This window comes from Gekko japonicus, unplaced genomic scaffold (genome assembly GCF_001447785.1).
Source record: "Gekko japonicus isolate JY-2015 unplaced genomic scaffold, Gekko_japonicus_V1.1 scaffold957, whole genome shotgun sequence".
In the NCBI taxonomy this organism is placed as follows: Eukaryota; Metazoa; Chordata; class Lepidosauria; order Squamata; family Gekkonidae; genus Gekko; species Gekko japonicus.
Window position 1 is genome coordinate 458,069 of NW_015162507.1, and position 27,134 is coordinate 485,202.

Genomic DNA, 27,134 nt, shown 5'->3' on the forward strand with positions numbered 1-27,134 from the left:
GGAGATTAGGGCCCTGCGGGACCTTATGCAGTTCCGCAGGGCCTGCAAGATGGAGCTCTTCCGCCAGGCTTTCGTATAGGGGCCGCCACTGCCACCACCACGAATGGTGTGGATAACAACGGGGTTAGGGATGGCCCCAGGAAGATCTTCTACAACACCACATGGCACTGGTACCGCCAGACTTACTTGGGACCAACTACAGGACAAGATCACCCCCAAAGAATTGACTGTTACCATCATGAGATTTATTCGGGGACCATTCTGTTTTCATGGAGCACTTTATTTTTTATCTGTGTTATTTAATGGTTTTATTGCTTTTATTATGTTTTGCGTGGGTTCTGCCCCTTGTAGGCCGCCCTGAGCCCGCTCGCGGGGAGGGTGGGATAAAAATGTGAAAAATAAAATAAATAAATAAATAAATAAATTACTAGTGTTACAACTCCGACCACTGCACCAGCTCTGGGAAGTACCAGCAAGTCTTCTGAAGAAGCCCCTGAGACTCAGAGGCTGAAGCCTAGAAGCTATACGGTGGTGTCTCGGTCAGTGAGTGGATCCTGGTGAGATGGCAGCTGGTGGATCAGGAGATGGCAGCTGCTGGATATGGAGCAGAGCTAATAGTTAAGACACTTTGAGCCATGCAGAAAACAGCATCTTAGTTCTTCCTCTGCAAACCCTAAAAACAAGGCTAAACCCATGAAAGCACAGGTCAAACCCTGAGACCTGGCAGGGCAACTTGAAGAAGAAGAAGTCCACATTGTCATTTTTGTCAGTCTTTTGTCCCTATTGCTTCAGGGTTCCCCCCTAAAAAAAATGTGTTCTGCTTTCTCTAGTAGTCCCAGAGGGAGCAAAACACATGTGGAAAGGGGGGGGGGGAGGAACTCAAAGCAATAGGGACAAACGAGTGACGAAAATGACAATGCGGAAGAGCCCTCAGAGCAGCTGACAATCTCCTTCCCTTCCTCTTCCCACAGCAGACACTCTGTGAGGTAGGTGGAGCTGAGAGAGCTCTGAGAGAACCTGTGACTGACCCAAGGTCACCCAGCTGGCTGTATGTGGTGGAGGAGTGGAGAATCAAACCTGGTTCTCCAGATTAGAGTCCACCACTCTTAACCACTACACCAAACTGGCTCTAGTTATAGAGCAGGGGTCCCCAACCTTTCTAAGCCTGTGGGCATCTTTGAAATTCTGGCACAGGGTGGTGGGAACAACCACAAAATGGCTGCCACCGGAGGCAGAGACACACACAGAGAGGAAGGCCAACTGCAGGGGAGGAGGAGGTAATTTTAAAAATACACCGGGAAAGAGGAGTGAGAGGATAAAGTCAACACTGTGGTGGCAGCTGCCATTGCAACAATGTTCTTTTAATCTGCCCAGCCAATCAGATCTCCAATCCCTGGGTTCCGCTATATAATGATGTAATGTGAGCGATTTGTAACTTGACTACTACCTTGGAAGGAAGTGACACACATCCTGACGAGTGGGATATTCATTACCAGGTTAGTTGGCTAATTTAAATATTTTTAGGCTAAAGCTATTCTAGAATTAGACCATTTAGAAACAATAATCATAATAATAAAGGGAGGACAACATATAATTCTTTAAATTGCACACATTTTGCAGCCGACGGGGATTTTTTGTTCAGCTGTAGGCTTCAGACGTGTTCCGGAGGCATTCACTTTTCGGCTTGGCTTGATGACGTTGGTTCTTCCCAGGCTGCTTTGAATCGTAGCGCCGCACTGCCACCGCCTGGCCGGATTGGCCCATTACAGGCTTCTTAATGCCGAAGAGGTCTTTTTATCAGGCTTCCCAGCTTACAAGCTGGACATTCCATTCGCAGGCTAACACCTCCCCTACGGGGGTTTAGTGTGTCCACACTTTCTAAGGAGTGGTACCCATTTTATCTACTCGCCAAAGCTTTCGAACCGCTGGGTGGACGGTGAGCTGGGGATAAGGCTGGTAGCTCACACCAGTGCGGGTTAGAACTGACAGCAACTCTGTTCAGTTCAGATGTTAACCAGAGGATAAATCCTCTGTGCCACCGTTCCCCTATTTCTATCTTTGTGTAGAATTACTTGGAGAATTTGCACAGCTACTATCTGTGACACACAATCAAAAGCCTTGCTGGACAAGTGGGCCCATCCAGTTTCCAAAAATACTTGGTGAGTACTAGGAAAGTACTAGGAGTACCATGTTGCCCACAGGCAGAGCATTGGGGATCCCAGTTACAGAGGTTTGCAGAAGCAAGCCAACAACTCAGATCGTTATGGCCCTCTTCTTCTACAGCAAGAAAAGTTACACCACCCCAAAAAGAAGAGTCAAGCTGCACAACACAGAACTGGGGGAGTGGGTGTAAGGAATACACTCAGCCTTATACTATAGCCATAAAATGCTTTAAGAAAAAGGGTTTAGAGTCCTTACCCGAGGCCACATGTCCAGTTGGAGGAATCTGAATGTAGCTTCGAAGGTAACATAGGGGTTCATTATGCGCAAGTGGGTGGCTTTGCCCTTCCATTCCATAGGGGGTTGGCGCCAAAACCCGGTCAGAATCTACAGGAGGCAAGGAAGGAACTCAGAAATCGTGATGTGCAACACATATTAAGCCCCCCACGCACACCCGATGACCATGAATTTGAAAAAACACTTTTGCAATTGTCCCTAAGAAACTCGCAAAAAATCCAGAGAACATTCAATGAGGACGGTTGCATAGGGGACAAAAATGTCCCCATTCCTTCCTATTGCCCCCTTCCTTTTTCCAAAGTACTACAAACCTTATCTTTCAGAAGGGAAAGTGGTAACAACAGTGATAAAGGCACATTAGATACTGGAGAAGCACACTGTAAGGCTTTTTCTGGATTTATACAAATTCCATATGCCCAGCCATCATTTCCTGCAAGGGATTATGGAACCTGTAGTTTTATCTGCTGCACAATTCATGTCAATAGAGCCACAATGCGTCTCTCAGGGGTCTTATGCTATTGGTTACTCCTCTCCTTTTATCAGCATCTCTGCGCAGGATCAGTTGACTTATCACAGCAAAAAAAGGGGGGAAAATAGCAAGACAAGGCAGATACTCCGTACCGTTTGAAAGGGACGGAGATGGCTTTGGTCGCCCTCAGACACTTGGATCGAGGTGGGTTATTGCTAGATCTCATTCAACATGCTCGATCATGATCCTCTGACCCACCATCTCGCCAGCATAGGAGTTCACAGGGTAGTCTTAATGTGGCTTACCTCGTTTCTCCAAGGCTGGGGACAGAGAGTGATGCTGGAAGAGAGAATGTCACCTAGGTACCCCTGAGTATGTAGGGTTCCTCAGGGGGCAAGCCTTTCCCCAATGTTATTTAACATCTATATGTGCCGCCCAACTGGTGTGAAGGTTTGGGCTGGGTTGTCACCAGTATGCTGATGACACCCAGCTTTATCTGCTGATGGGCGGGTGGCCAGACACCACCCCGGGAAACCTGGCCGAGGGACTGGAGGCTGTAGTGGAGTGGTTGAAACAGAGCCAGCTGAAACTGAATCCTTCTAAGATGGAGGTTCTGTGGCTGGGCCAGGGAGACCCTGGTTTGGGATGCGAGCTCTCAGCTCTTGACGGCGTGCCATTGAGACTGGCACCTTCCATCAGGAGTCTGGGTGTGATCCTGGATGCCTCTTTAACAATGGAGGCCCATGTCACTGCTATTGCCAGACTGACATTCTTCCAGCGGCACGAGGTCAGGCAACTGGCTCCCTACCGGTCTCGCCCCAGTCTAGCCACAGTAATCCATGCAACAGTCACCTCCAGACTGGATTACTGTAACTTGCTCTACATGGACCTACCCTTGAGGCTGACCCGGAAACTCCAACTGGTACAGAATGTGGCTGCGTGGGTCCTCACAGGGACCTTGCGTACAGCACACATCCATCCAGTACTGCATGAGCTGCATTGGCTTCCAGTAGAGTACCGGATCAGGTTCAAGGTTCTGGTGTTGACCTTCAAGGCCCTTAACCATCTGGGGCCCAAGTATCTTTGGGACCGCCTCTTCTGGTGTACCCCCAGGAGAGCACTGTGGTCATTATATCAAAATCTGCTGGTGGTCCCCAGCCCGAGAGATATCCGGCTATCCTCAACCAGAGCCAGAGCATTTTCTGCCCTGGCTCCAACCTGATAGAACTCTCTGCCGAATAACATCCGTGTCCTGCAAAACCTGTTACAGTTCCGCATGTCCTGAAGAGCAGAGATGTCCTGCCAGGCATTTGGTTGAGGACAGCAACAATTCCATCTGCCTGGCACTCCCACCCCCTGCCTCCCTGTGAGGCCAATGGCTTCATCAAGAAAAATTTAACACCATCGTAGGAGACTGTTATGTTTTTATCTGTTTTAATTTGTTTAATGATGTTGTATTTGTTATCTTGTCGTATACCACCCTGAGCCCAGTTTTTCCAAGGGAGGGCAGTTTGAAATCGAATAAATAATAATACGGGAACACCAGGTACTTAATTATAGAGCTATTTAAAAGGACATATACCCACTTTTCATTTAAATAAATGTCTAAGGCATAGAGAAAAATGAATACAAAAACTCATCTAAAACAAGCATTGTTCCCCAATCAAGACTCCTATCTACATATGGTTTCCTATCTGTAAACTGGCCAACTATCGGCCGGTGTCTAATCTGCCCTATTTGGGCAAACTGATTGAGAGGGTGGTGGCGACACAGCTTCAGAGCCTTCTGGATGTCGCTTCTGTCCTTGAGCCACTCCAGTCTGGCTTTTGCCCAGGATATGGGACAGAGACGGCGCTGGTTGCCCTCACTGACGTCCTCCGGAGGCATCTGGATCGAGGCGGTGTGGCGGCACTGTTGTTAGATCTGTCGGCCGCGTTTGATACGGTCGACCACCAGTTGCTGACCCACAGTCTCGCCGACGTGGGGATACAGGGGCTCACTCTTCAATGGCTTGCCTCTTTTCTCCAAGGTTGGGGACAGAGCGTGGTGATAAGGGAACAGCAGTCCCGGAGGCACCCACTTGAGTGTGGTGTGCCTCAGGGGGCGGTGGTTTCCCCAATGTTGTTTAACATCTACATGCACCCCCTCGCCCAGATTGCCAGAAGGTATGGGCTGGGTTGTCATCAATATGCAGATGACATCCAGCTCTATCTGATGTTGGGTGGCCGGTCGGGCTCTGACCCAGAAGATCTGAACCATGCACTACAGGCAGTGGCTGGGTGGCTCAGGCTGAGCCGGTTGAAACTAAACCCAGCGAAGACGGAGGTCCTGTGCCTGAGTCGACGCGGTTTGGGGTTGAAATCCCTCTCCCAACCTTCAATGGGGCGCCGTTGGTGCCAGCGTCAGAGGTTAGGAGTTTGAGAGTGCTCCTGGATCCCTCCTTAACTATGGAGGCCCAGGTGGCAGCCACTGCCAGATCGGCATTTTATTATCTTAAGCAGGCTCAGCAGTTGGTTCCCTTCCTCGACCGCGGTGACCTGGCTACAGTGATTCATGCGACAGTCACCTCAAGGCTGGACTACTGTAACGCTCTCTACATGGGACTGCCTTTGTCGCAGATCCAGAAGCTGCAGCTAGTGCAGAATGCGGCGGCCAGGCTGTTGATGGGTCTCCCCAAGTGGGAGCACATCCAGCCTGGGCTGAAAGCACTGCACTGGCTGCCAATAGCATACCGAATCCCCTTCAAAGTGCTGGTTCTTACCTTTAAAGCCCTATATGGCCAGGGTCCAACCTACCTGAGGGACCATCTTTCCCCACATATATCCCCAAAAGCACTTCGGTTGGGGACACAACACCGCCTGGTGATTCCAGGCCCCCGGGAGGCAAAGCTGGTTTAGACCATCGACAGGACAATTTCACCCTAATGAAATTATCAATACCATCTTCAGAGACCATCTTGTTTGTACCGAGCACTTATTTGTTTTGTCGTGATTTAATAGTTTTTACTGTTTTATACTGTTTTTATGTATGGGCTTGTGCCCCTGTGTAAGCCGCCCTGAGCCCGTTCGCAGGGAGGGCGGGGTAAAAATGCAATAAATAAATAAATAAAATAAAAATAAAATAAATAAGGTAAGTCAGGAGTCATCGCCCATCAATGGCTTGCTGAATGAAACTGTTTTCATCTGGCACCTAATGTTATCAATGAGGGCATCCAGGGCTCTTTTTGTAGCAGGAACTCCTTTTCATATTAGGCAACACACACCCTAATGTAGCCGATCCTCCAAGAGTTTATAGTAGCCCCTGTAAGAAAAGCTCTGTAAGCTCTTGGAGGATTGGCTACATTAGGGGTGTGTCGCCTAATGTGCAAAGGAGCTCCTGCTACAAAAAGAGCCCTGAATCTAAAGGAGTATTTTTTTTCTTCCAAGCAGAAAGCACCTGAAGCAGGGCTTCTGAAGATGGCCCAACCTAACAGATGTGTCCAAATGAGAGAAGGAAATCTTTCCAACACCATGAAGATAGTTTCAGAGGTAGCTGTGTTGGTCTGCAGTAGAACAGTTGGATTTTAGTCCAGGGGCACCTCAGAGACCCTAAAACTCTTGTTGGTCTCTAAGATGCTACTGGACTCAAATCTAATTTTCCAACACTGCGTTCCTAAGGTGCTTAGAAGTAAAATCTCCCCAAAATGTCAAAATCAAGAATGCTGCCAAATTTTGTGGACAGACCTGTTTTGATTTGAAAACCTCCTTTCTCCAACCATATTAAAAAATAAGATAGTATTGGTATTAGAATTGTCACCTGGTTTTTACATCAATTGCATAATAAATACCAAAAAAAATATAATAAATAGAAAAAATGACATAAAATCTCATGAGAATAACAAACAAACTGGGAAAATAGGCAGCCAAAATGGGCTTACGGAGATAACATACACAAAATGACATACAAAAAAGACATACGCATGCATCCCCCAAGTGAATCAAAAGCCTCCTATTTCAAACATAGCAAAGTTCAATTTTTGCAGCCAAAGTGGGATGGTATACTTCAAATTCACTAAATTCAAAGCACTTCTTTGAATTCATAGCTCTGAAAATGACAATTTGGTTTTCAAACAATATGTCTTACACATTTGCTTGTCCTTTTACATGAGGTTTCCAGAGGCCTTCCATTCAGCAGAATGTTGAAGTCCACCCCTGATAGCTTCAGCCCTGTTAAAGCACCAGGTGGTTCCGGACCACTTATTGAGCCTTCAGAATCTCTCATTCGATTTCAGATTTCAGGGATCCAATCCAAGAATACTAATCAGGGGGTGAGTCGAAAATCAAATATCAATATCCAGAAAGAAAATAAAGACTTACCCATTCAATTCGCCCAAAGCAGAAGAGAAGTCAAAATGAGAATTTGGGAACTGAAATTGCAGGGGTGCCAACTGCAAAATTATTCCTAACTGGAATTAGGTCTTCACCTGTAGCAACTAAATGGGACATCCCAGTGATCCCAGTAATCGTCGTACCAGCAGGACACCGTCACACATGTGCCCTGCAGGGTTGTGTGATCCTCCCTTCCAGGCAGGAGACAAGGAGAGGCACATCATGCACACAGACCTCACGCCACTGCCCTATAGCAAATACTGCACTGGTGAGAGGCCTGACACACATCTCAATCCCAAATGCCAGCCCTGGGATTAGGGTTGCCAGATTTATTTATTTATTTATTATTAAGATTTATACCCCGCCCTCCCCACAGAGCGGGCTCAGGGCGGCTTACAAGGGGCAAAGCCCATATAAAACAGATAAAACAATAAAAACATTAATAACAATTGTACTCAATTTAACAAGATGGTCTCCGGATACATGCCAGATGGTAACAGACAGTTCTCCAAGGATGATGGTTATCCTATAGCTCAACCAGGTAAATCCAGTGGTATCGGTCACGCAGAAATTGTGGCAGATCTTCCCGGGCCATCCTTAACCCCGATGTTATCCATTGGTGGCGGTGGTAGTGGTGGCCCCTATGTGAAAGCCTGGCGGAAGAGCTCCATCTTACAGGCCCTGCGGAACTGCATAAGGTCCCGCAGGGCCCTGATCTCCTCCGGGAGCTCGTTCCACCAGGTAGGGGCCACTACTGAAAAGGATCTGGTCCTAGTCATGGCGAGCCTTGCCTCCCGGGGGCCTGGAGGGGGTGGAGAGCCCCCAGCATGATGACATCACTCAGAAGTGACATCATCACGTTGGAGAGCGGAGGCCCCCGCCTCTCCCCAGCAGCCTTTAAAGGGTCGTTTTAAACCCTGCTGGAAAGAGGTGGAGGGGGCCGCACACACCTGCACGCTCAGCCTCGAATTTGGGGCTCAGAGTGCAGGTGCGTGGCCCCTGCCTCTCCCCAGAGGATGTCTTTAAACGCCGTTGGAAAGAGGTGGGGAGGAGGCCAGGCGGTTGCTGGCTGGCAGGCGGGAAGGAGCCCCTCCAAATCGGGCAACCCCCACCAAAGCAGGGGGTTTGGCAAGCCTACCCAGAATGGGTGACACTCTGAGACAGCCATGCAAAGAGAGGGTCTCAGCTGGCTGCAGCACCAAGTTAGAAGCAGAAAAGAACAACCGTCCAGTATCACCTTAAAATGATGTCCCTCTGAAAGGTTAGAAGTGGGTAGAAGGCGGTCTATAAATATAAAAAGCAAATAAATGAATCAAATACAGCCTTGGGGGGGGGGGCAAGGGTAAGAATCCTGCAGAGATGCATAAGTATCTATCAGAGATGTAGAAGTCTTTTCAGAGGGGAGCTTGCAATGGGGCAGCTTGGGTTATAGGACCTCTCAGCTTCCATAGCTTTAGAGACTGGACTACTCCGTATTCTGCTCACATCTCCCCTCCCTTCTACAATCCATACAAAAGATTTCTTGCCTTCTTCGCTTCCTCCTTCGCCTCCTCCTTCTTGTTCTGAAGTACCTCCTTCACCCAGAGGAGGTCCAGCATCTTAAACGGGACAAGGATGAACACAGTATCATTGTCGCTGTTTTCTAAAGGGTCAGACAACGCTGACTCGGGGAAGAAAAAGCGGAAGGTCGTTTTCTTGCCGACGTCTTTCCCGTAACCTTTCAGAGGGGCATCGTTTATTCTGTGGTGAGAACAAACAGAGTGGGGGGGGGGAAGAGGGCAGAATATACCTTACGTTGAATCGGTTCACCTAGCCCCCGTAGCCCCGAGAGGCACTGGCTCTCCAAGGAGTCATGCAGCCCTACACACCTGCATTAGTGATTCAACCTAGAGTCTGAATATGCAATATATCCGATCCAATTTGATGCAAGCCCTCAGATCAACAGACAAAAACTGCTTTCTTAGATGTGTTTCTTTCAGGACGTGACAATAGGGTTGTCAACCTCCAGGTGGCACCTGGAGTTCTCATGCTATTATACTTGATCACCAGATGGCCAAGATTAGTTCCCCTGGAGAAAACGGCTGCCAGTTTGGTGTAGTGGTTAAGTGCGCGGACTCTAATGTAGGAGAACCGGGTTTGATTCCCCACTCCTCCACTTGCACCTGCTGATGTGACCTTGGGTCAGTCACAAGCTCTGGCACAGCTGTTCCTGAAAGAGCAGTTTGTGTCAGAGTTCTCTCAGCCCCACCCACCTCACAGGGTGTCTGTTGTGGGGAGGGGAAGGGAAAGGAGTTTGTAAGCCGCTCTGAGACTCCAAGTGAAGGGTGGGGTATAAATCCAATCTCTTCTTCTTCTTCTTCTTCTTCTTCTGAGGCTGGACTCTATGGCATTATACACTCCTGAGGTCCCTCCTCTTCCCAAATTCTGCTTTCCCCAGACTCCACACCCAAAATCTCCAGGCATTTCCCAACCCAGAGCTGGCAACCCTTCCCCCACCACCACCAGATTTTAAAGACTGGAGAAGACTCTGAAGGACCACACTTAGGGAGTAAATTCTAAGCAGGTCAACTAAGAAATTTTTTCCTGGGCTCGCTCCCAGGAAAGGGGCCTTCATCTCGTCACCTTAGTGAGTCACTCTAACAGTATTTTGATAAGGCATTTCCCCCAAGGCCAAGGAATGGGGACAATGGCTCAGATCTTAGATACAAGCAGAGGAGCTGCGCTAAAGAACGCCCCCGCTTCCCACTGCAGCCTTCTGTGCCCCTTGACTGTGCTCCTGGGAGGTCAGAAGACCCCCCCATTAAAAGTGCAGAGGGCAAAGTGGGAGGGGAGAAACCAGCAGAAATTGCCCTCCCTCTTCCATCTAGGGTTGCCAGCCTCCAGGTGGGGAATAAATAAATGGAGGTACAGCAAAGAGGGTTGTGCATAGAACAACACGGTCAAAAACCGGAACACTGTACCCAGAAATACTTGGCACCTCGATTATTCAAGCCGGTTGGAATAGATAAAGACTGCTGTATACAGTCAAGAGAAATATGTAGCGCTTAGTGCTCCATCACTGGAGGTGGCCTGACGAAGTCCTGAAAGGAAGCGGATGGGAACCTGGGCGGTCTGTCGCCACACCTCTTAGCAACTGTGCTTTGTGGACATCTATCCAACTGTTACTCCTCTTAGTTTTGTGGACATTGATTAACTGTGAGCAGGGGTCATTTCGTAGAAAAAGAGGTGCAGGAGCTCATTAGCATAACTCATTAGCATAATTTATTTGCATATGCCACACCCCCTGACATCACCGGAAGTGTGTTAGAAGGCAACACCCACCGCTCAGGCTCCACTGGACTGTTTTGGATTGCTAGCTATTGGGGAGGGGCCATGCAGAGCTGTCCTCACAGAGGAAGGAGAGCTTGTACCTGAAAGCGGGCCGGGGGGGGGGGGCTCTGCAACTTACCTGGCTGCTTCTTGCTCCTCGTGGCCCGACTGAGGGCTGCTGGGAGCAGGGGGTGGGGCTTGTTGCATGTGCCCGCCCCCTGAGCTCCTTACTGCCGGAGCTCCGCTCCTGTGCGCTCCCGCAGCAAATGACCCCTGACTGTGAGGAATTTGTTGAACCGTATTGGACTATTCACATTGGTGTCTTTGGGATGGATCTGAATGGTTATTTGGAGTACTACACTGTTACTATAAAATGTTTTGAGTATAATATAAGAATGTTTTGAATCAAGTGTCAAGTATGTTTTGGGTACAGTGTTCCAGTTTTTGACTGTGCTGTTATATGCACAGCCTCCAGGTGGGGGCTGGAGATATCCTGGAATTACAATTGAACTCCAGACTACGAAGGCCACATATTTATTTAAAACATGTACTCCACTTCTCCTGGAGAAAAGAGCTGCTTTGGAAGGTGAGCTGTATGGCATTATAACCTACTGAGTTCCCCTTCCTCTCTAAACCCTACGGTCCCAGGCTCCGCCCCCTCAGGTCTCCAAACCCAGAGTTGGCTTCCGAATTTCCACCAGTGGAAATCTTGTTCCTTCAGTGGAACTGCTGTAATGCCAACGGAACAGTCACTTGGAACCTTAGCCCATTATTTTCCAGGGACTGGCTTCAGAACATTTTTAATGTCCTTGGGATGGTAGGGGAATCTGTGGCTGCAGTCACACTGGCGGCTTGGCGCAATATGGCGGCACCTCTAATTGCACCGGCTTAAAGTGTTGTGGAGCACGCCAACCAGACAGCACCCTCTGCTGCAGGTTGTTGTGCATCAGCTATAGGATGCGCTGTGCTGGTGGGAGTTTTTTAAAAAAATCACCCTTGCACATGCGCAAACAACCGCTTCCGTTAACTAGCTCTGCAGCTCATGAATGAGATGGAGGTGCCCGTTCACACTTCCCTTCCGGGTTCCTTTCGCACCGGGAGAGTTGAGACGTCGGACAAAACAGAGTGGAAGCACTACCATCCTTTTCTACTGGACTTTTCCCGGTGCCTGATGGCTCCGGTTCTAAAATAGAGCGGGGCACGTTTCTGGTGACTGGGCCACAGAAGGCAGATGTTGCTGTCGGATGGTGCTCCTTAAATTCACAAAGGTAACGTTACTATATTGCGGCAAACTGTTCGTGTGACCGCAGCCCGAAATTACTTTTCCAGGTACTTCTCACTAGACAATCCAGGAAGTTACCCCATGAAGAACTTCTCCTTCTCACCCACCCCAGAATCCCTGTGGTAAGCAAAACAAAGCAAACTACCTTATGATGATATCGTGTGAGTCGATAAACTTCCCCAAACGCTGCCTACGCAGGGTGTAACCGTTTCCTACAACAATGCATGTTTTGCAGCGGAGACTGGAACCAAGAGAGAGAACATGAGCGAAATCACAGCCCCCCCCCCCCAAGATCAAGATGGATTGTTTCCCACAATCCATCCTGATCTTGATATCTCCTCAACTCAATATGGCCAAACAAAGTTTGGGTCCAGTGGCAACTTTAAGATAAACACAGGTTTATTCAAGGTATAAGCACTTGTGTGCATGCACACTTTTACAGCCAAGTAATTTGAATTATTGTCATTCGGGTGCCCGACCCCCAGTTCCTCCACACCAGCTGGAGAAAAACAATGTAAACATATATAGCCATTGATGGCAAGATGTCACTTCTGGGGGAAACCCAGAAGTGACATCACTCTGCTCTAGGAATTCCTGCAGAGGCATGACGGCACATCTGCGTTTTCTCCAGAAGTGGTATATCACACCATTGCCTGACGCCCCACTCCCTGCCAGTTGCCATACACGGCAACCCTAATTGCCATCCAGTTGAAATTTGGGAATAAGGACCTCTAGAACTTCAGGAACCCAACTGCAGCCAACGCAAGAATTCACACTGGGGGTATTTGGACATCACTGGCAAAATTGTCAAGCCCATGACATCAAGGCCTAATTCTCACACAATAGACCTGCAGCTGAGCTGTACCACCTCAGATTCCAGGTGGGAGAAATCTGACAGTGCTTTTCTGTACCAAAAAGAAAAACCCTTCACATAGAAAATTGAAAACAGAGGCTTCCAACTAGCTTGAAAAACTAGCTTTTTATATGCAAGAAAAGTTGGGTTTTTTAAAAAAAAGTGGTTAAGGGTTCGATCACATAAGCCTATGCCCGCACACTGAAGTGGTATAGCCTAACAAAGTCTGACAACCTTTGCAAGAGCAAGGAGGAAGACAGAGATCCAGTTAACATGTTTTCTTGTCAGTATGGATGCTTCTGGGATCTCCAGTTGCAAGGGTGCAAAGCAACTCACAGGAATTTTAAAAAATCCTATAAATGTCAATGAAAATCAGCTTCCTGACTCTGAACATTGAGGTTTAGCATTTGGGTTTAGCAGCTGCAGCAGTTAACACTCCATCTTTCCTGGTCCCTGGTTCCCTAGGACTTTATTGTAGCCTTTAAAAATGTGGAGAGAATCTCCAAGAGAAAAGTGTTAGCTACTCTGCCTTCTGACTGGAGGAAGGGGCAGCAGGGTATGATAGGAATGGATGGAGTGGCACAGCAAGATTGTGGCTGCTGCACAAGTGAAGTCTGCCTCCCTGCCTCCCCGTCTTAGCTCACCGCCTTATAGGGTTACCAGGTCTCTTGCTTTGGTGGGAAACCTACCGCCCCCTACCTGGGCAGCGGGAATAAAATGCTAAGTGAAATGAGGGGGTTTGCTGTGACCCAGAAGTGACATCATCACGTTGGAGGATGCTCTAGCATTCACCCAAAACTCTATGGTTAAATCACAGAATTTGTGGCAAATGCTAGAGGGCCCCCCAGTTTGGTGATATCACTTCTAGGTGGGGCCACTGACTTAAGTCCCTGTCTCCCCCATTTCCCACCAATTGCTAGGCACGGTCTGGGAACCTTACTACCTCACCTCACCTCATTATAGAGCTGGCCATGCACCAGCCTAAACTTCATACCTTGAAACAGACCTTGGCATTTCCTGTTGAGGAAGCCACTGCAGGGTGTCTAATGCAACAAGATCTGAAAGGAAAGAAGAACAAGGAAACAAATCACTGTACATCTTCCGAGCCTCCAGGTTCAGTGGCAGTACACCTCTGATTTTCAGGTGCTGCTTATGTGCAATGGGGAGAAGTCGTGTCTGCATGCCCTAGCTGAATGAGGTGTCCCACAGTGCCTAAAGACTTGGTCACATGTTACAGCAAACCCATATACAACCTGCATTTTCATATGAATACCTGTTTGTAAGAAAGAGCTGATGAGTGTGCAGTTTACCAAAGACCAGTACCTGGATTAATATGGGGTTTAAGTTCACACATTCACCTGTAGAATTACTCAATGCACTGTAACTTGTGAATGAGGTCTACGAAAATGAGCAAAGGATGGGGAGTTACTGGCTTGCGTCCCACCGCTGTGATGAACTCAACAGGTAGGCTTAGACCTAGCCCTTTCTACCAGCCTCAACTCCCTCCATTCTGCAATAAGGCTGGCCTGCCTTGCAGGATCACCCTTTGGATTACAACCAGATAATTATCTGAAGCACTCTGATCATCTGAGAGTGCTAAAACCATGGGAAGTATGAATGTCAAGTGTTACGACTCAGACACGGGGGTTTCTGTCGCCATAAAACTAGGCCTGAGGAATCCTGAAAGCAGTTCACGGCACTGAAATTCCCTTCAGTGCTTACTCTGTATAGAACCGCCAAGCCAAATATCGCCATGGGACTGAGACTCTTTTTAATAGATGCCGTCGGTTTCCCTCTCCCGTAAATAGGCTGCGCGGCTGGGCCAACGTGCCAGCGGTGTTTATAGATTTCCCAGCGACGGATTCAAGAGTGTCACTTTATAGTCACTTCAATGTGTTACGTGGGATTAATAAGAACTGGTTTCACTGTCTTGTTGGGGTGATGAACAGGAGGAGGGAATGCCGTTTGCCACCCTTTGGGAATAATAATGACCTACCAACCAGGTTTCTTGTGAGGATGGATGAGATGGAAGCGTTATAAAGTGCTTTCCTTAATAAAATGGCTAAACATGGGATAACTAATGATCATCATTGTAATAGCCTTAATGTCTTTGTGGTGCCATTGCATGGATGTTATTAGAAGAGCCACACTACTCCCGACTAGCAGCCTATGACGCTATGTCAACCTGTGCATGGACTCCAGCTGTGATCACATCAGTGTGTCATACAGCAGTAAGAATCAAAGCGTGGCTAGCTTACAACAAGAAATGCTTCCACCTACCTTTCAGACTGTACTATCTGAAGTATTTCTGACGGGCAATGTGATAGAGCAGTCAGTGTGTCAAATTACGACTAAGAAGACCTCAGTTCAAATTTCCACTCAGCCATGAAACTCTCTGGTTGACCCTGGATGAGCTACTACCTTTCAGCCAAATGTCCTTCACAAGAAGACAGTCACACACTAAACAGGGGAAGGAAGAACTTATTGCTGCTCAGACCAATGAGAGAACCTGGCCCAAAGGCATTCACAAGGATGAAGCCATATCACAGGATCTGCTATGGCCAATTGGAAATCAGTAGCTTTCCTACTGGGCTGGATTATTTCCTTGTAAGATTGTGGTGGTTGGTGGTGCACAAGGTGAACCCCCTGATTGATATCCTTCCTTCCCTAGTATCTTTTTGTGTAGTGCTTTACCAATGTGCAGGAACACATATACATACATACATTTTTCCTGGTGTTTGATCAAATATATTCATGCACATCAGCAACAGAAGAAAAAGATGCATATGAACTATCGAAAATGTGAGCTGTGGCAACCCATGCATAGTAGTTCTGGCATTAATTTCAGAAATTGTCCCAGTTAAACCAGAATTAAGAACATAAGAACATAAGAGACGCCAATGTTGGATCAGGCGAAAGGCCCATCCAGTCCAACACTCTGTGTCACACAGTGGCCAGAAATACCAGTGCCATCAGGAGGTCCAGCAGTGGGGCCAGGACATTAGAAGCCCTCCCACTGTTGACCCCCCCCCAGCACCAAGAAGACAGAGCATCACTTGCCCCAGAGCCCCTAGCTATACCTTGTGGCTAATAGCCACTGATGGACCTCTGCTCCATATGCTTATCTAATTCCCTTTTGAAGCCATCCATGCTTGTAGCACCCACCACTTCCTGTGGCAGTGAATTCCAAGTGTTAATCACTCTTTGGGTGAAGAAGGACGTCCTACCCCTCAGTCGTCTTTTCTCCAAGCTAAAGAGCCCTAAGCGCTTTAACCTTTCCTCATAGGGAAAGTGTTCCAACCCTTTTATCATTCGAGTTGCCCTTTTCTGCACTTTTTCCAAAGCTATAATATCCTTTTTCAGGTGTGGTGACCAGAACTGCACACAGTATTCCAAATGAGGTCTCACCATTGATTTATATAGGGGCATTATGATATTGGCTGATCTGTTTTCAATACCCTTCCTAATAATCCCCAGCATAGCATTGGCCTTCTTTATTGCAGTCACACACTGTCTCGACATTTTCAGTGAGTTATCCACTACAACTCCAAGATCTCTCTCTTGATCAGTCTCTGCCAGTTCAGACCCCATCAATGTGTATTTATATTTAGGATTTTTGGCTCCAATGTGCATCACCTTGCACTTGGCCACATTGAACCCCATTTGCCATGTTGACGCCCACTCGCCCATCCTTGACAGATCCCTTTGGAGTGCCTCACAATCCTCACTGGTTTTCACCACCCTGAATTAAAAAACAACAACAGTAGAACACAACACAGAACAAACTTCTGGGACAACAAAGAAACAGAAAATACACCCGTCCGTACCACAAATACCAATATGGAATTCTCTGCTTTTGAGTCTACATAGTTTTCAGGTGTTTTCGAATGTTGTCATGGTGAACCACGAAGCAAGTTACCTGCATCCTTCAGTCCAAATGGAAGATGAAGTTGTTGTAGGACTGTATCTACCTCACTGGGCACAGGGGTGGAGCTGCTCCAGAACAAGTCATGGCTTGTCAAGAAGGGGTACCAGTCAGATTCAAACCTAATAGGAGAGGATCCGAGGGCAGAAGTCACCATATTTTTTTTACAAAATTATTTATTTATTTATTATCAGATTCCTACCCCACTTTCCCAGCTCAGGGTGGCTTACAGAAAGAATAAAACACATAAATAGACAATTTAAATAGTCCTAAAACCATATAAAACATTCTAACATTAAAAGGTGCTAACATTGATGATACTAATAATTAAAGAAATTTTAAAAGATTTTAAAAGATGGCAGCCAGCCTTCAGTATAGCGTCCTAGCGGTCAGCCCATAGATCTAACAGGCTGTTCTGATGACCTAAGGGAACAGGGTTCTCTATCGGGGTGGCTCCTAATTGAAGGCCTCATGGAAGAGCAGGCCCTGTGGAACTGCATAAGATCCCACAGGGCTGTGATCTCTTCTGGGAGCTCGTTCCACCAGACAGGAGCCGCCACCGAGAAAGTCCTAGCCCTGGTTATAGCCAGCCTGGCATTCTTGGGTCCGGGGAGGGTCAGTAGATTTTGGGACCCTGATCGCAGTGCTCTCTGGGGAACATGTGGGGGAAGGTGGCCCCTCAGGTATGTAGGTCCCTGACCATAAAGGGCTTTAAAGGTAAGAACCAGCACCTTGAAGAGAATTTGGTATGCTATCAGTAGCCAGTGCAATACCTTCAGCACAGGCTGAATGTGTTCCCGCATTGGGAGGCCCATTAAGAGCCTGGCTGTAGCATTTTGCAGTAGCTGTAGCTTCCGGATTTGCGACAAGGGCAGCCCCATATAGAGAGCATTACAGTAGTCCAACCTCGAGGTGACCATCGCATGGATCTCTGTTGCCAAGTTGTTGCGTTCAAGGAAGGGAACCAGCTGCCTGATCAGCCAAAGATGGTGGTAAAAGGCCGACTTGGCAGTGGCTGCTACCTGGGCCTCCATAGTTAAGGGGGCATCCAAGAGCACTCGCAAGCACCTAACCTCCGGCGCTGTCACCAACTGAGCCCCATCGAAAGTCGGGAGTGGGATCCCTACCCTCGGTCCGCCACGACTCAGGAACAGGACCTCCGTCTTCGTCGGATTCAATCTGTCTCTGGCAAGGGCCAAAACCCCAAATTGTCCAAGTGTTCAGGCTACTGTTGTGCTGTTTCGAAGAGTACTTAGGAGGGGGAAGACTACAAGGCACCAACAATCAGCCAGTATTAAATGGGCAGCTGCATTCATGCTGCTGATCTGGGCTGCTTGCAAAGGGTGTAAAAGGGAGGTTGGAACATGGATGGATGGATGGATGGATGGATGGATGGATGGATGGATGGATGGATGGAGTTCAGCTGAGGAAAAGGGGACTGGAGGAAGGATCTGATTCCAGAATTTGGTTCAAAGGGCACATGATACAGAAGCTTTGCTGAAGCTAACCAGGTCAGGATTCGGTCAGTAGTGTTGTTCCCCAACTATGCTGAAAATCCACAGCAGCAACACATGTTATAGAAACCTTTTTTTAATTGCCTGTGGGACAATAACCCCATTCTTTCCATTCCTTTCTTCTAGCATTATTTTTATAATCTATCCACAGCCCTTTCTAGTAAGCAGGCCCAAAATATCTAAGAAGTGCAGAGTCATTTTCTGGTTCATGCAAGCAGGAAACCACAGGTCTGATTCGTCACAGGGAACATGATAGGACTTCCTCTCCAAGCCTGAAGTTGTTATCCAGGTCTTTATCAAAAGATACAAGAAATAGAAATGCTTAACCACAGAACAGGAACAGATTCAGAGTTCTCTGGGTCTCCCAACCACTACCTGCGGTAGGGGCCAGTTGCTTGCATTTTAAGTAAGACGCTGAGCTGCAGACGGGAAGGTCAGTAGTTCAGCAGTTCAAGGCCCTAGTGCCGTGCGACCGAGTGAGCTCCCGTCTCTGGCCCCAGCTCCTGCCAACCTAGCAGTTCGAAAGCAAGAAACTGCAAGTAGATAAATAGGTACCACTTTGGTGGGCAGGTAACAGTGATCCGCGCACCTGGGCATTTAGTCATGCCGGCCACATGACCACAGAAACGTCTTCGGACACTGCTGGCTCTTCGACTTGGAAATGGAGATGAGCACTGCCCCCTAGAGTTGGATTCAACTGGCTTTTGAGCAAGGGAAACCTTTACCTTTACTTTACCTAATATTCACTGTATAACTACAGGAAAACAACAATAATAGAAAACTCTTCAACCTGCATTGAAAGTCACATTTTTACTAGCCTATGAAGGAAGTTCAGTAGCCCACTCTTTCCACATGCCAATAAATTGGAGGTCCTCAGAGAGGGCAGGTTGGGGCTTGTGATCTATGGCATGCATCTCCCTGTGCTACAGTTCTGTTGGAAATGCTCACCTGCTGCATTGCCCTGTGCACATCCATAAGAAATACTGCTACCTCACTCAGGTACGTACATACATGTCTTCACGAAATCCACCGTCTTTGATGCGTAGTCGCTGTAACTTGAGGTTGCCGATCAGAAACCTCCCTATATCAAGCTGGGCCATTGGTCCCTCTTGCACAGTACTGTCTGCTCTGGTTGGCAGAAGTTTTCTGGGGTCTGACTTAGGGAAGGGTTATTTCCCAGCCTCTGTTTCCTGGGACCTTCTATGTGCAGACATCAGTGATAGACACTCAGCCCTTTTCTACGCAAAGAAAGTATCCTACTACTGAATTATGGGCCCTCCCTTGTGACACAGTCACTGAGTGATTAAAATCTTTGTAAAAACTATCCTATTCTGGCTTTCCTCAATGTGTGTATGTGCGTGTGTGTGTGCGTGTGGGTCAGTGCTGGCTGGAGGTTTTCCATGGGCCCTTGGGCCCCCTCCCCAGTTACGCTTTCCTTTTTTTTGGCACTTACTCCAATGCAGGTACACTGAATGGAGCAAAGCATGACTCGCTCAAATTCCTGTTGGCCCTAACAGTGCCCTTCAGTTATTAAGGAGTGAAAGAACTGAGGACCTGCTTCTGCAAGTGCTCCGCCCACCAAGAAAGGTGGGAGTGCTCCTCCCACCAGGGCCCTCGAGATGCTGTCACGTTCTGCTTCCTCTGCTGACACCAAGGGCTTGTCCAGTGTCTCTTGTCAGGCTGGGCCCTTCACGATCACGCCAGTCCCAAATTCCTGCCCTGTGTTTTCTTCTTCACTATCCCATGAACACATGAAGCTGCCTTATACTGAATCAGGCCCTGGGTCTATCAAAGGCTGCATTATCTTCTCAGTCAGGCAGTATCTCTCCAGGGTCTCAGGTTGAAGGTCTTTCACATCACCTACAACTGGAGATGCGAGGGATTGAACCTGGGACCCCCTGCATACCAAGCAGATGCTCTGCCACTGGGGCACAGCCCCTTCCCATGTACACCGAGTGTACATTTGCCCCCTTTCCTGTTCTCGCACACATACACCATATCCATCTACCCTGGTCCTGCCCTTCTAGGCACACACTAACTGATGTCATTGCCCTGAGCCCTCACCACAGGCAGACCTCACACAAAGCCCGTCAAAGGAAAGTTGCTGACAAACCCCAGCAGTGGCTGTTTCCAGGCATAGCGTTTTCTGCAAATGTCGAAATCCTTCCTGTAAAAATGAATGGAAACTATGTTAAGGAGGCACAGCATTCTTGACCTCAGAGGCACTCTCCTGGAGAAAATGGCTGCTTTGGAGCATGGACTATATCCCCTGAGGTCCTTCTCTCCCCAAACCCCACCCTCGCCAGGTTCCAACCCCCAAATCTCCAGGAATTTTCCAACTTGGAGATGGCAACTCTAGCGATGAAAGCTCACATGGTGATCTAAGATCTTTCCCTCTCAGACTAACTTAGGGGGTGGTCACACGTGTGAGATAAAGTAGGGGGTAGCGAGGCTATTTCCTCCGTAGGAATTTGACCCACAGTTGCGCGGTCACACAGTCCTTGGAAGCTGCGGGCACAGCCCACCACTGCATGATCAGACGCAACCAGAGGTGATTCGGGGGGGGGGGGGGGGGGTTTTGTTTCCAATGCGCTTAAACGAGGAATCAATGAATCGCATCTCCACCCTGAGGGCTCCCTATGGAATTTGTGATGATGCGCATACTGAGAAGAGGGGGGGAAACAATGGCACAGAGTCGGGATGGCCTGATCAGACCTTCCCGACGCCATGAGAGCGTTCTGGAACGATCAGACACGGGAAACTCTGTCCGTGGCCCATCGCAACCCGTTTACTACCGGATTTTCCCCGGTGTCTTTTTCTCTGCTTCTGCAGCGGAGCAAAATGGGTTGCCAACGGGTGCAGGGCACTTCCCAGATGTTCGCGTCTGATCACGCCCTTTAAATCCACCTGGCATTCGTGCCTGTGGCGGGGCTAATTGTGCGTGTGAGCGCGCCCTGTTATCACAGAGTTGTTGCAAGGATAAAACAAAGGAAGGGAGAACCATATAGCCATCCAGAGTCCCTTGAAGATAGGATGGGAATAAACAGAACAGGCCATAAGGAAGGCCACCAGGAAATGGTGGATTCTCACGCTTTCCCCAAGTACATTGGAAGGGTTTTCCAGCACAAAATGAACTTTACATTGTCCCCAGCACACAAATGCTTCCTTCCACCCTGCCACAAAAGACAACAAGAACAAGACTCACTCATAGTAAATCCCATCTGGGGGCATCTTGAGAGATTCATGGAAAATTTGCACTATCGTCACTGCAGAAAAAGAGAAGAACCCAGGGAGCTTTTTTAGATTATTCAAAGGTTGGGGTTTTTTACCCCATCTGCAATTGTTCTTCAAGGCAGCTTACAACAAAGGGGTGTCATCAAAATACCTGCCTTTGTCTTCCTTACTCCATGCTGGAAGTGGCAATCCACAAGGGCTATGGAATTAAACAGAGCCGCACGATATACATTTACGGGGCGGCAGGGGGGCAGCACTGGGATGGGAAATACTTGAAGCCTGAGGAAGGCAGGGTATGGGGAGGGGAGGGCAGGGGAGGGGAGGGGAGAGACGTCAGCCATAAAGTCCACCCTCCAAAGCGGCCATTTTCTACAGAGGAACCAATCTCTTTAGTCCGGAGACTGATGGTAATACCGAGTGATCTCCAGGCCCAACCTGGAGACTGGCAACCCTAGGGGACATACACAGTCCTGAGTTCACTTAAGGAATCCCAGCTTAGGGTTGGCAACCTCCAGGTGATTCCTGGAGATCTCCTGGCATTGCAATTGATCTCGCAATAATGGAGATTTGTTCCCCTCGAGAAAATGGCTGCTTTGGAGGGTCGACTGTACAGCCTTACACCCTGCAGATATCCCTCCCCTCCCCAAAACCCACCCCAAAATCCACCCCAAAATCTCCAGCTATTTCCCCAAACAGGAGTTGGCAACCCCATCCCAAGACCTTTTCATTTACTAGGGAGCCTCCATATTAAACTCTGAGCTTCTTCTTATCTTTTAACAACTATATAAGCAGTCTTTAGCAGAGCTAGACCCTTCTAAACCCATTGACTTCAATGGACTTCTTTCCACTGTTAGGTCTAGCATGGCTGGCCTCCAGGTGGGAGCTGGAATTCTCCCGGAATTACAAGTGATCTCCAGAGTACAAGATCAGTTCCCCTGGGGAAAATGGCAGCTTCAGAGAGAGGACTCTGAGGTACATTACAGACCCCGGGAGAAACTGAAATCCTTCCCCAGGCACTGTCCCCAAATCTCCAGGAATTCTCCAAGGCAGAGTTGGCAACTCTGGTTGGTTCACTCATCTTAAAATGATGCAGTTGCCATTCCCCCCCCCCCCCCCCAAAGGGGATCTATGCTTTTCTGCATAGTGGGGCAAAGCCTTCCTTACATCTCCAACCACACATCACGGTTGTAGCCATTAGAGGTGGAGCTCTGGGGAAGGGTTGCCAGCCAGTGGCTAGCTCCCAGTGGGAGGCCGGGGTGTGTGTGCAGACATGGGGGGGGGACTGTTGCATCAATGACATGATGTGTAAAATCATAGAAGTCCCATCAAAAACATAGCACAAACGATGGCATAAAACCACAGTGCTCCTGGTAAATGCTAGTGTCACATCAACAGTGGGACATCACTTCTGGGTTTGCCCCAGAAATTGCATCATGCTGTCAACATGACAGCATTTTCCCCCAAGTGGCTGTGGGGGTCAGGCTGCCACTAGGAGGTCTCCCACTATAGCCCTGTCTGAGTGCATGTTACAGACTCCCTACTCTAAACTTGCAGAGCCTTGTTGTTATAGAGGGAAGAGTACAGGTCACAATCATTTATTTTTATTTTTTATTTTTTGTTCCTTTATGTGGGTTTCTTGTATACAAATAATGTCTGCTTTTTTGTTTCTTTAATGAGTTGAAAGTTCTGAATCTTTTAGTAGGAGAATTAAGGCCATTGATGTTGATAGATAATACATTCCAATTATCCATCTTTAAAGAAGTGCAGTAGCCTGGTCCGATTTTCCTTCTTCTCTGCCTGATTCAGTGTCCTTGGATAGTTCTTCTGCTACTTGTTTAGTTGGTTCAGTCGTAAATATAGTTGTCCTGGCCTTTGGTAAATGCACCTCTAGTGTAAATGATACACAATCATTTTCACAATCTTTCCACATGTCCATTATGAAGTATATCTTACAGATGTCTGACTAGCAAGTCTCTGTGACAACCAACGGCTTCAAACTGTTCCCGGAGCTGATAATTGTACCATTGATGGGAGCGCAGAGATAACACATATATTGCATGCGGGGGGGGGGGGCGTCATTGGGGAAGACCCCAGCCACAATTCTTAGTAAAACGATCTCAGGTAAAAGGTGCTAGACCCAGTGTTCCCTCTAAGCTGAGTTCGTGTGAGCTAGCGCACAGGTTTTTAGCTTCCGGCTCACACATTTTTGTCTTAGCTCAGGAAGGATGGCTCCAAAGCAAACTAATTTATGTAGTAGCCAAATCACTCGCTCACAACTTTAATGCCAGTAGCTCACAGAGTAGAATCTTTGCTCACAGCTTAGAGGCCTTAGGAAGCCACCAGAGTCAGAGAAGACAACCTGGGGTAGATGGACCATCGGTCTGACTGATAAGGCCAGCTCAGATATACAGACAGATTTGAGCAACTTTTTCCCTCAGGCTCTGCAAAATGAGAATAACAGCAACCATCGACAAAAATAAACAAGGCCTCTGTAAGCCGCCCTGAGCCCGCTTGCGGGGTAGGGCGGGGTAGAAATACTTGAATAAATAAATATAAATAAACTGAGTTCCCACGCATGTTTTTTGGGAACGGATCAGGGCTCAGTGGTAGTAGACTTAATTTGCATGCAGAAGGTCCCAGGTGCAAACCCCGGCATCTCCAGTTTAAAGGACCAGGCAATAGGTGATGTGAAAGTCCTCTGCATGCAACCCTGGAGAGCCATCATCAGTCACAGCAGACCAAAGGCCTGATTTAGAATAAGGCAATTTCACAGGTTCATGTGATTTTCCCTCAGTGGGCAAATAACAGTCTCAGGGGAACACCTGAGGTCAGGAAAAGGGGTAAAGACTTAAACCCTTTCCTCAGCCCTCCCCTGTCTAAGGCTGAATCTGCATCCAGCATTTGCTCTGCTGTCTTACCAAACCCACACTGGAACAGAAATTCCCATCTACATTGCATGCTGCTTTCACTTTGATTGATTATTGAATTTTATACCAGCGTCCAGACTGCATGCTGCTTTCACTTTGTTTGATCTCTTGGTTTTATGGTAGCCATCTGCATAGATTTATGGCTGTTTTATGGCCATTCAGGGGTGATTCTGCAGTCAGTACGAATTAACCTGGGGTATATGAATGTGGTTTTGAGCCGCATCTTTTTCTGTTCCAGTGTGGGTTTGGTACAACAACAGAGCAAATACTAGATGCAGACTGGGCCTAAGACATGTTGCTCACAGCTGCTATCTGCAATGGAAGCATACCCTGGAAATCGCATGCCTGATCTTCCAGCATCTCTCCCAGCGTGACTGTGGCTTCATTCACACACGCTTGATAATGTACTTTCAGTGCACTCTCCACAAGAAAATACAGTTGCAAATGATCACTAAAGTGCACTGAAAGTGCTCTGAAACTGCATTGTCCAATGTGTGTGAAAGCAGACTGAAACGTAAGTATTGCCAAAGTCCCCATGAGCTGTAACACCCTCCATAAACATTGCATCTTGCTCTTCACCAAGATCATCTTGAAGCTCTTTCAGAGTTGGGGGGGAGGCATAGGTGTTGCTGTTTTTTGCCACAACCATAATCCAGATTTGAGTCATATGTACTTTGGTTAAAGCTGCAAACCAGGAATCCTTTGAATCTGACCGGTGCCACCATGTCTGTGCACAGTTTGAGATTTAAAAAAAAAAACAACTAAAGGGAACTAAACGAATTACACAGAGTTAATTTTTTCTGCAAACACCTGCAATGACATGGATGTGCCTGTTTGTTCACGGAAACCCAATGGTGTTAACTCAGGCCATTCTATAATCCACAGCAACGCATAGAAAATTTTGTTCCAGATCTTGGGAGCCCCCTGCTGGCTAAAACCTCATGGAGCATCACTGCCTGCAAGATAGAATAATCATTTCGAACTGCTCATCCCCGCTTTTTCCACACCCAAAACTTTCACTTTGACTTTGCCTCTTTCTTGTACAAATAAAAGCTGTGAATCTATATTTCCCAACCATTTTTTATTTCCTTGAACCAATTTTCCCCATAAACATTACTTGTGCATCAATAAATCACACACACACACATATCAGTAATGTGAACTGTAGAAACTGTGCATCAGATCCATACATTATGCAAGCACAATACAAACAAACCTAAGAAACCCACAGCGGAAAGGAGAGAACTGAAACCATCGACAAAAATAGAAAGGAATATAAAAAGAAATGAGACGTGGACTGTTCGCTCATCCCTAATATAAGGTGCTCCCCAATAGAAGCTCACTGGATGAATCTGGGGGCCAGTCATTCTCTCTCCAAGCTAACCTACCTCACAGGGTTGTTGTGAGGATAAAATGGAAGAGTGGGGAACAATGTTGTAAGCTGGACTGGGTCCACACTGGGGAGAAGCATGGGATATAAACATCTAAATAAATATCTCGCCCAATATCAGTGATTTCCATGGAGAGCTCTAAGGCGGTTTAGCTTCCTTTGGCATACAGTATATCTATGGCTTTTGTTACTTTACTTACAAGTGTATGACAGGAGTATAAATGGGGGCAAGAAGCAGTCAGGCAAAGCATCAGATCTACTATCTAAATCAGATCCCAGGAGAGAGGCCCCACCGCGCACCCCAACGGTGCTTTTGGACTGCAGCCAACTCACACTTCTCTATCTTTTTTTCTTCCCAAACTTCAAATTGTCATTTCTTATGAAGAGACACACACGCCGGCCCCTTCTCTCAGCTGGACAGGGTGTCACCTTCTCTTGACTGCCAACGGGTGTCTCATTAAGAGCTGGACACAAGTGCCGCCTTGTATTTCCGTATCTGTTTATCATTTTGCCAGCGTCCCCCTTCCTCTTCCCCTTCACTTGCAACCTGTCATTTCGCTTGTGTTTTTTTCTGTGTTTTTAAAAATTCCATATGTATTTTGCTCATTACCTACATTCACCGGGGATATGTGAATAAGTAAAAAAATGTTATAATGTATGTTTAAAAAATAATTAAAGATGCCTATATCCCGATTGGTGTACATTTGGAAGCAACTTGACAGCATTTCACACACACACACACACACACACACATTTCCAGAGGGAAAATATGCAAACATATAAAAACAAAACATGGGGTGAGAGGGAGCATTTCCCTGTGTTCCGTTTGCTTTGATACAATGCCAGAACAAAAAAGATGCTTTTGTTACTGAATCTCAACTGATAAAAAATTTAGACGTCTCCCTGCTTCTTTGTTAATTGTTGTGATTGCCAGCTACCAGGAGACCATCTTCCTATTATTGGCAATCCCTTATGAAACATCTATCTTCCATTCTAGTCTATGAACCAGCAATCTGTCTAGTAAAGGAACTATTGGCCAGCTCCTGTGACCCCATGCATTACGATGCACTGGTCAGTCTTCTCTTCAGTAAATCACTGTCCAGAATTCCTCAATGGCAGAAGAGAATAAAAATGACCCTGATTTCCCTTGACTTTCCCTGAATGAGCTGGAAGGGAAAGGAAGTTTTCACAAGCCAGGAAAGCTTACAACTTCTCCTTTAATCCTGTATAAAGGTGCCTAACAGCTTTGCCCTAATTTCTGAAATGGGAAGTTTTGACACTCACGTATGTTTGGAAATTACATCTTTCCTGGTCTGAAAAACTGGTTTTCTCTAATACTAAGAAAGAGCCTTGATGGCCCCGGTCACACGCGGGGGGGGGGGGCAGGAGCAGGCCCAAGAGGGGGTT

At 47.4% G+C, this 27,134-nt stretch overlaps 1 protein-coding gene across 1 annotated transcript in view; it reads right to left on the reverse strand.

Annotated features, from left to right (window-relative positions):
• The window catches only part of LOC107106056 (CMP-N-acetylneuraminate-beta-galactosamide-alpha-2,3-sialyltransferase 4-like), a 107,339-nt gene that overhangs the window by 11,030 nt on the left and 69,175 nt on the right, over positions 1 to 27,134 (reverse strand). Inside the window, exons 3-7 of the mRNA XM_015406142.1 lie at positions 21,382 to 21,442; positions 19,188 to 19,304; positions 12,030 to 12,125; positions 8,841 to 9,033; positions 2,419 to 2,547 (exon numbers count right to left, since the gene is read on the reverse strand). Of these exons, the coding sequence (XP_015261628.1) occupies positions 2,419 to 2,547; positions 8,841 to 9,033; positions 12,030 to 12,125; positions 19,188 to 19,304; positions 21,382 to 21,442 (596 nt within the window). The remainder of the gene's footprint in view (positions 1 to 2,418; positions 2,548 to 8,840; positions 9,034 to 12,029; positions 12,126 to 19,187; positions 19,305 to 21,381; positions 21,443 to 27,134) is intronic.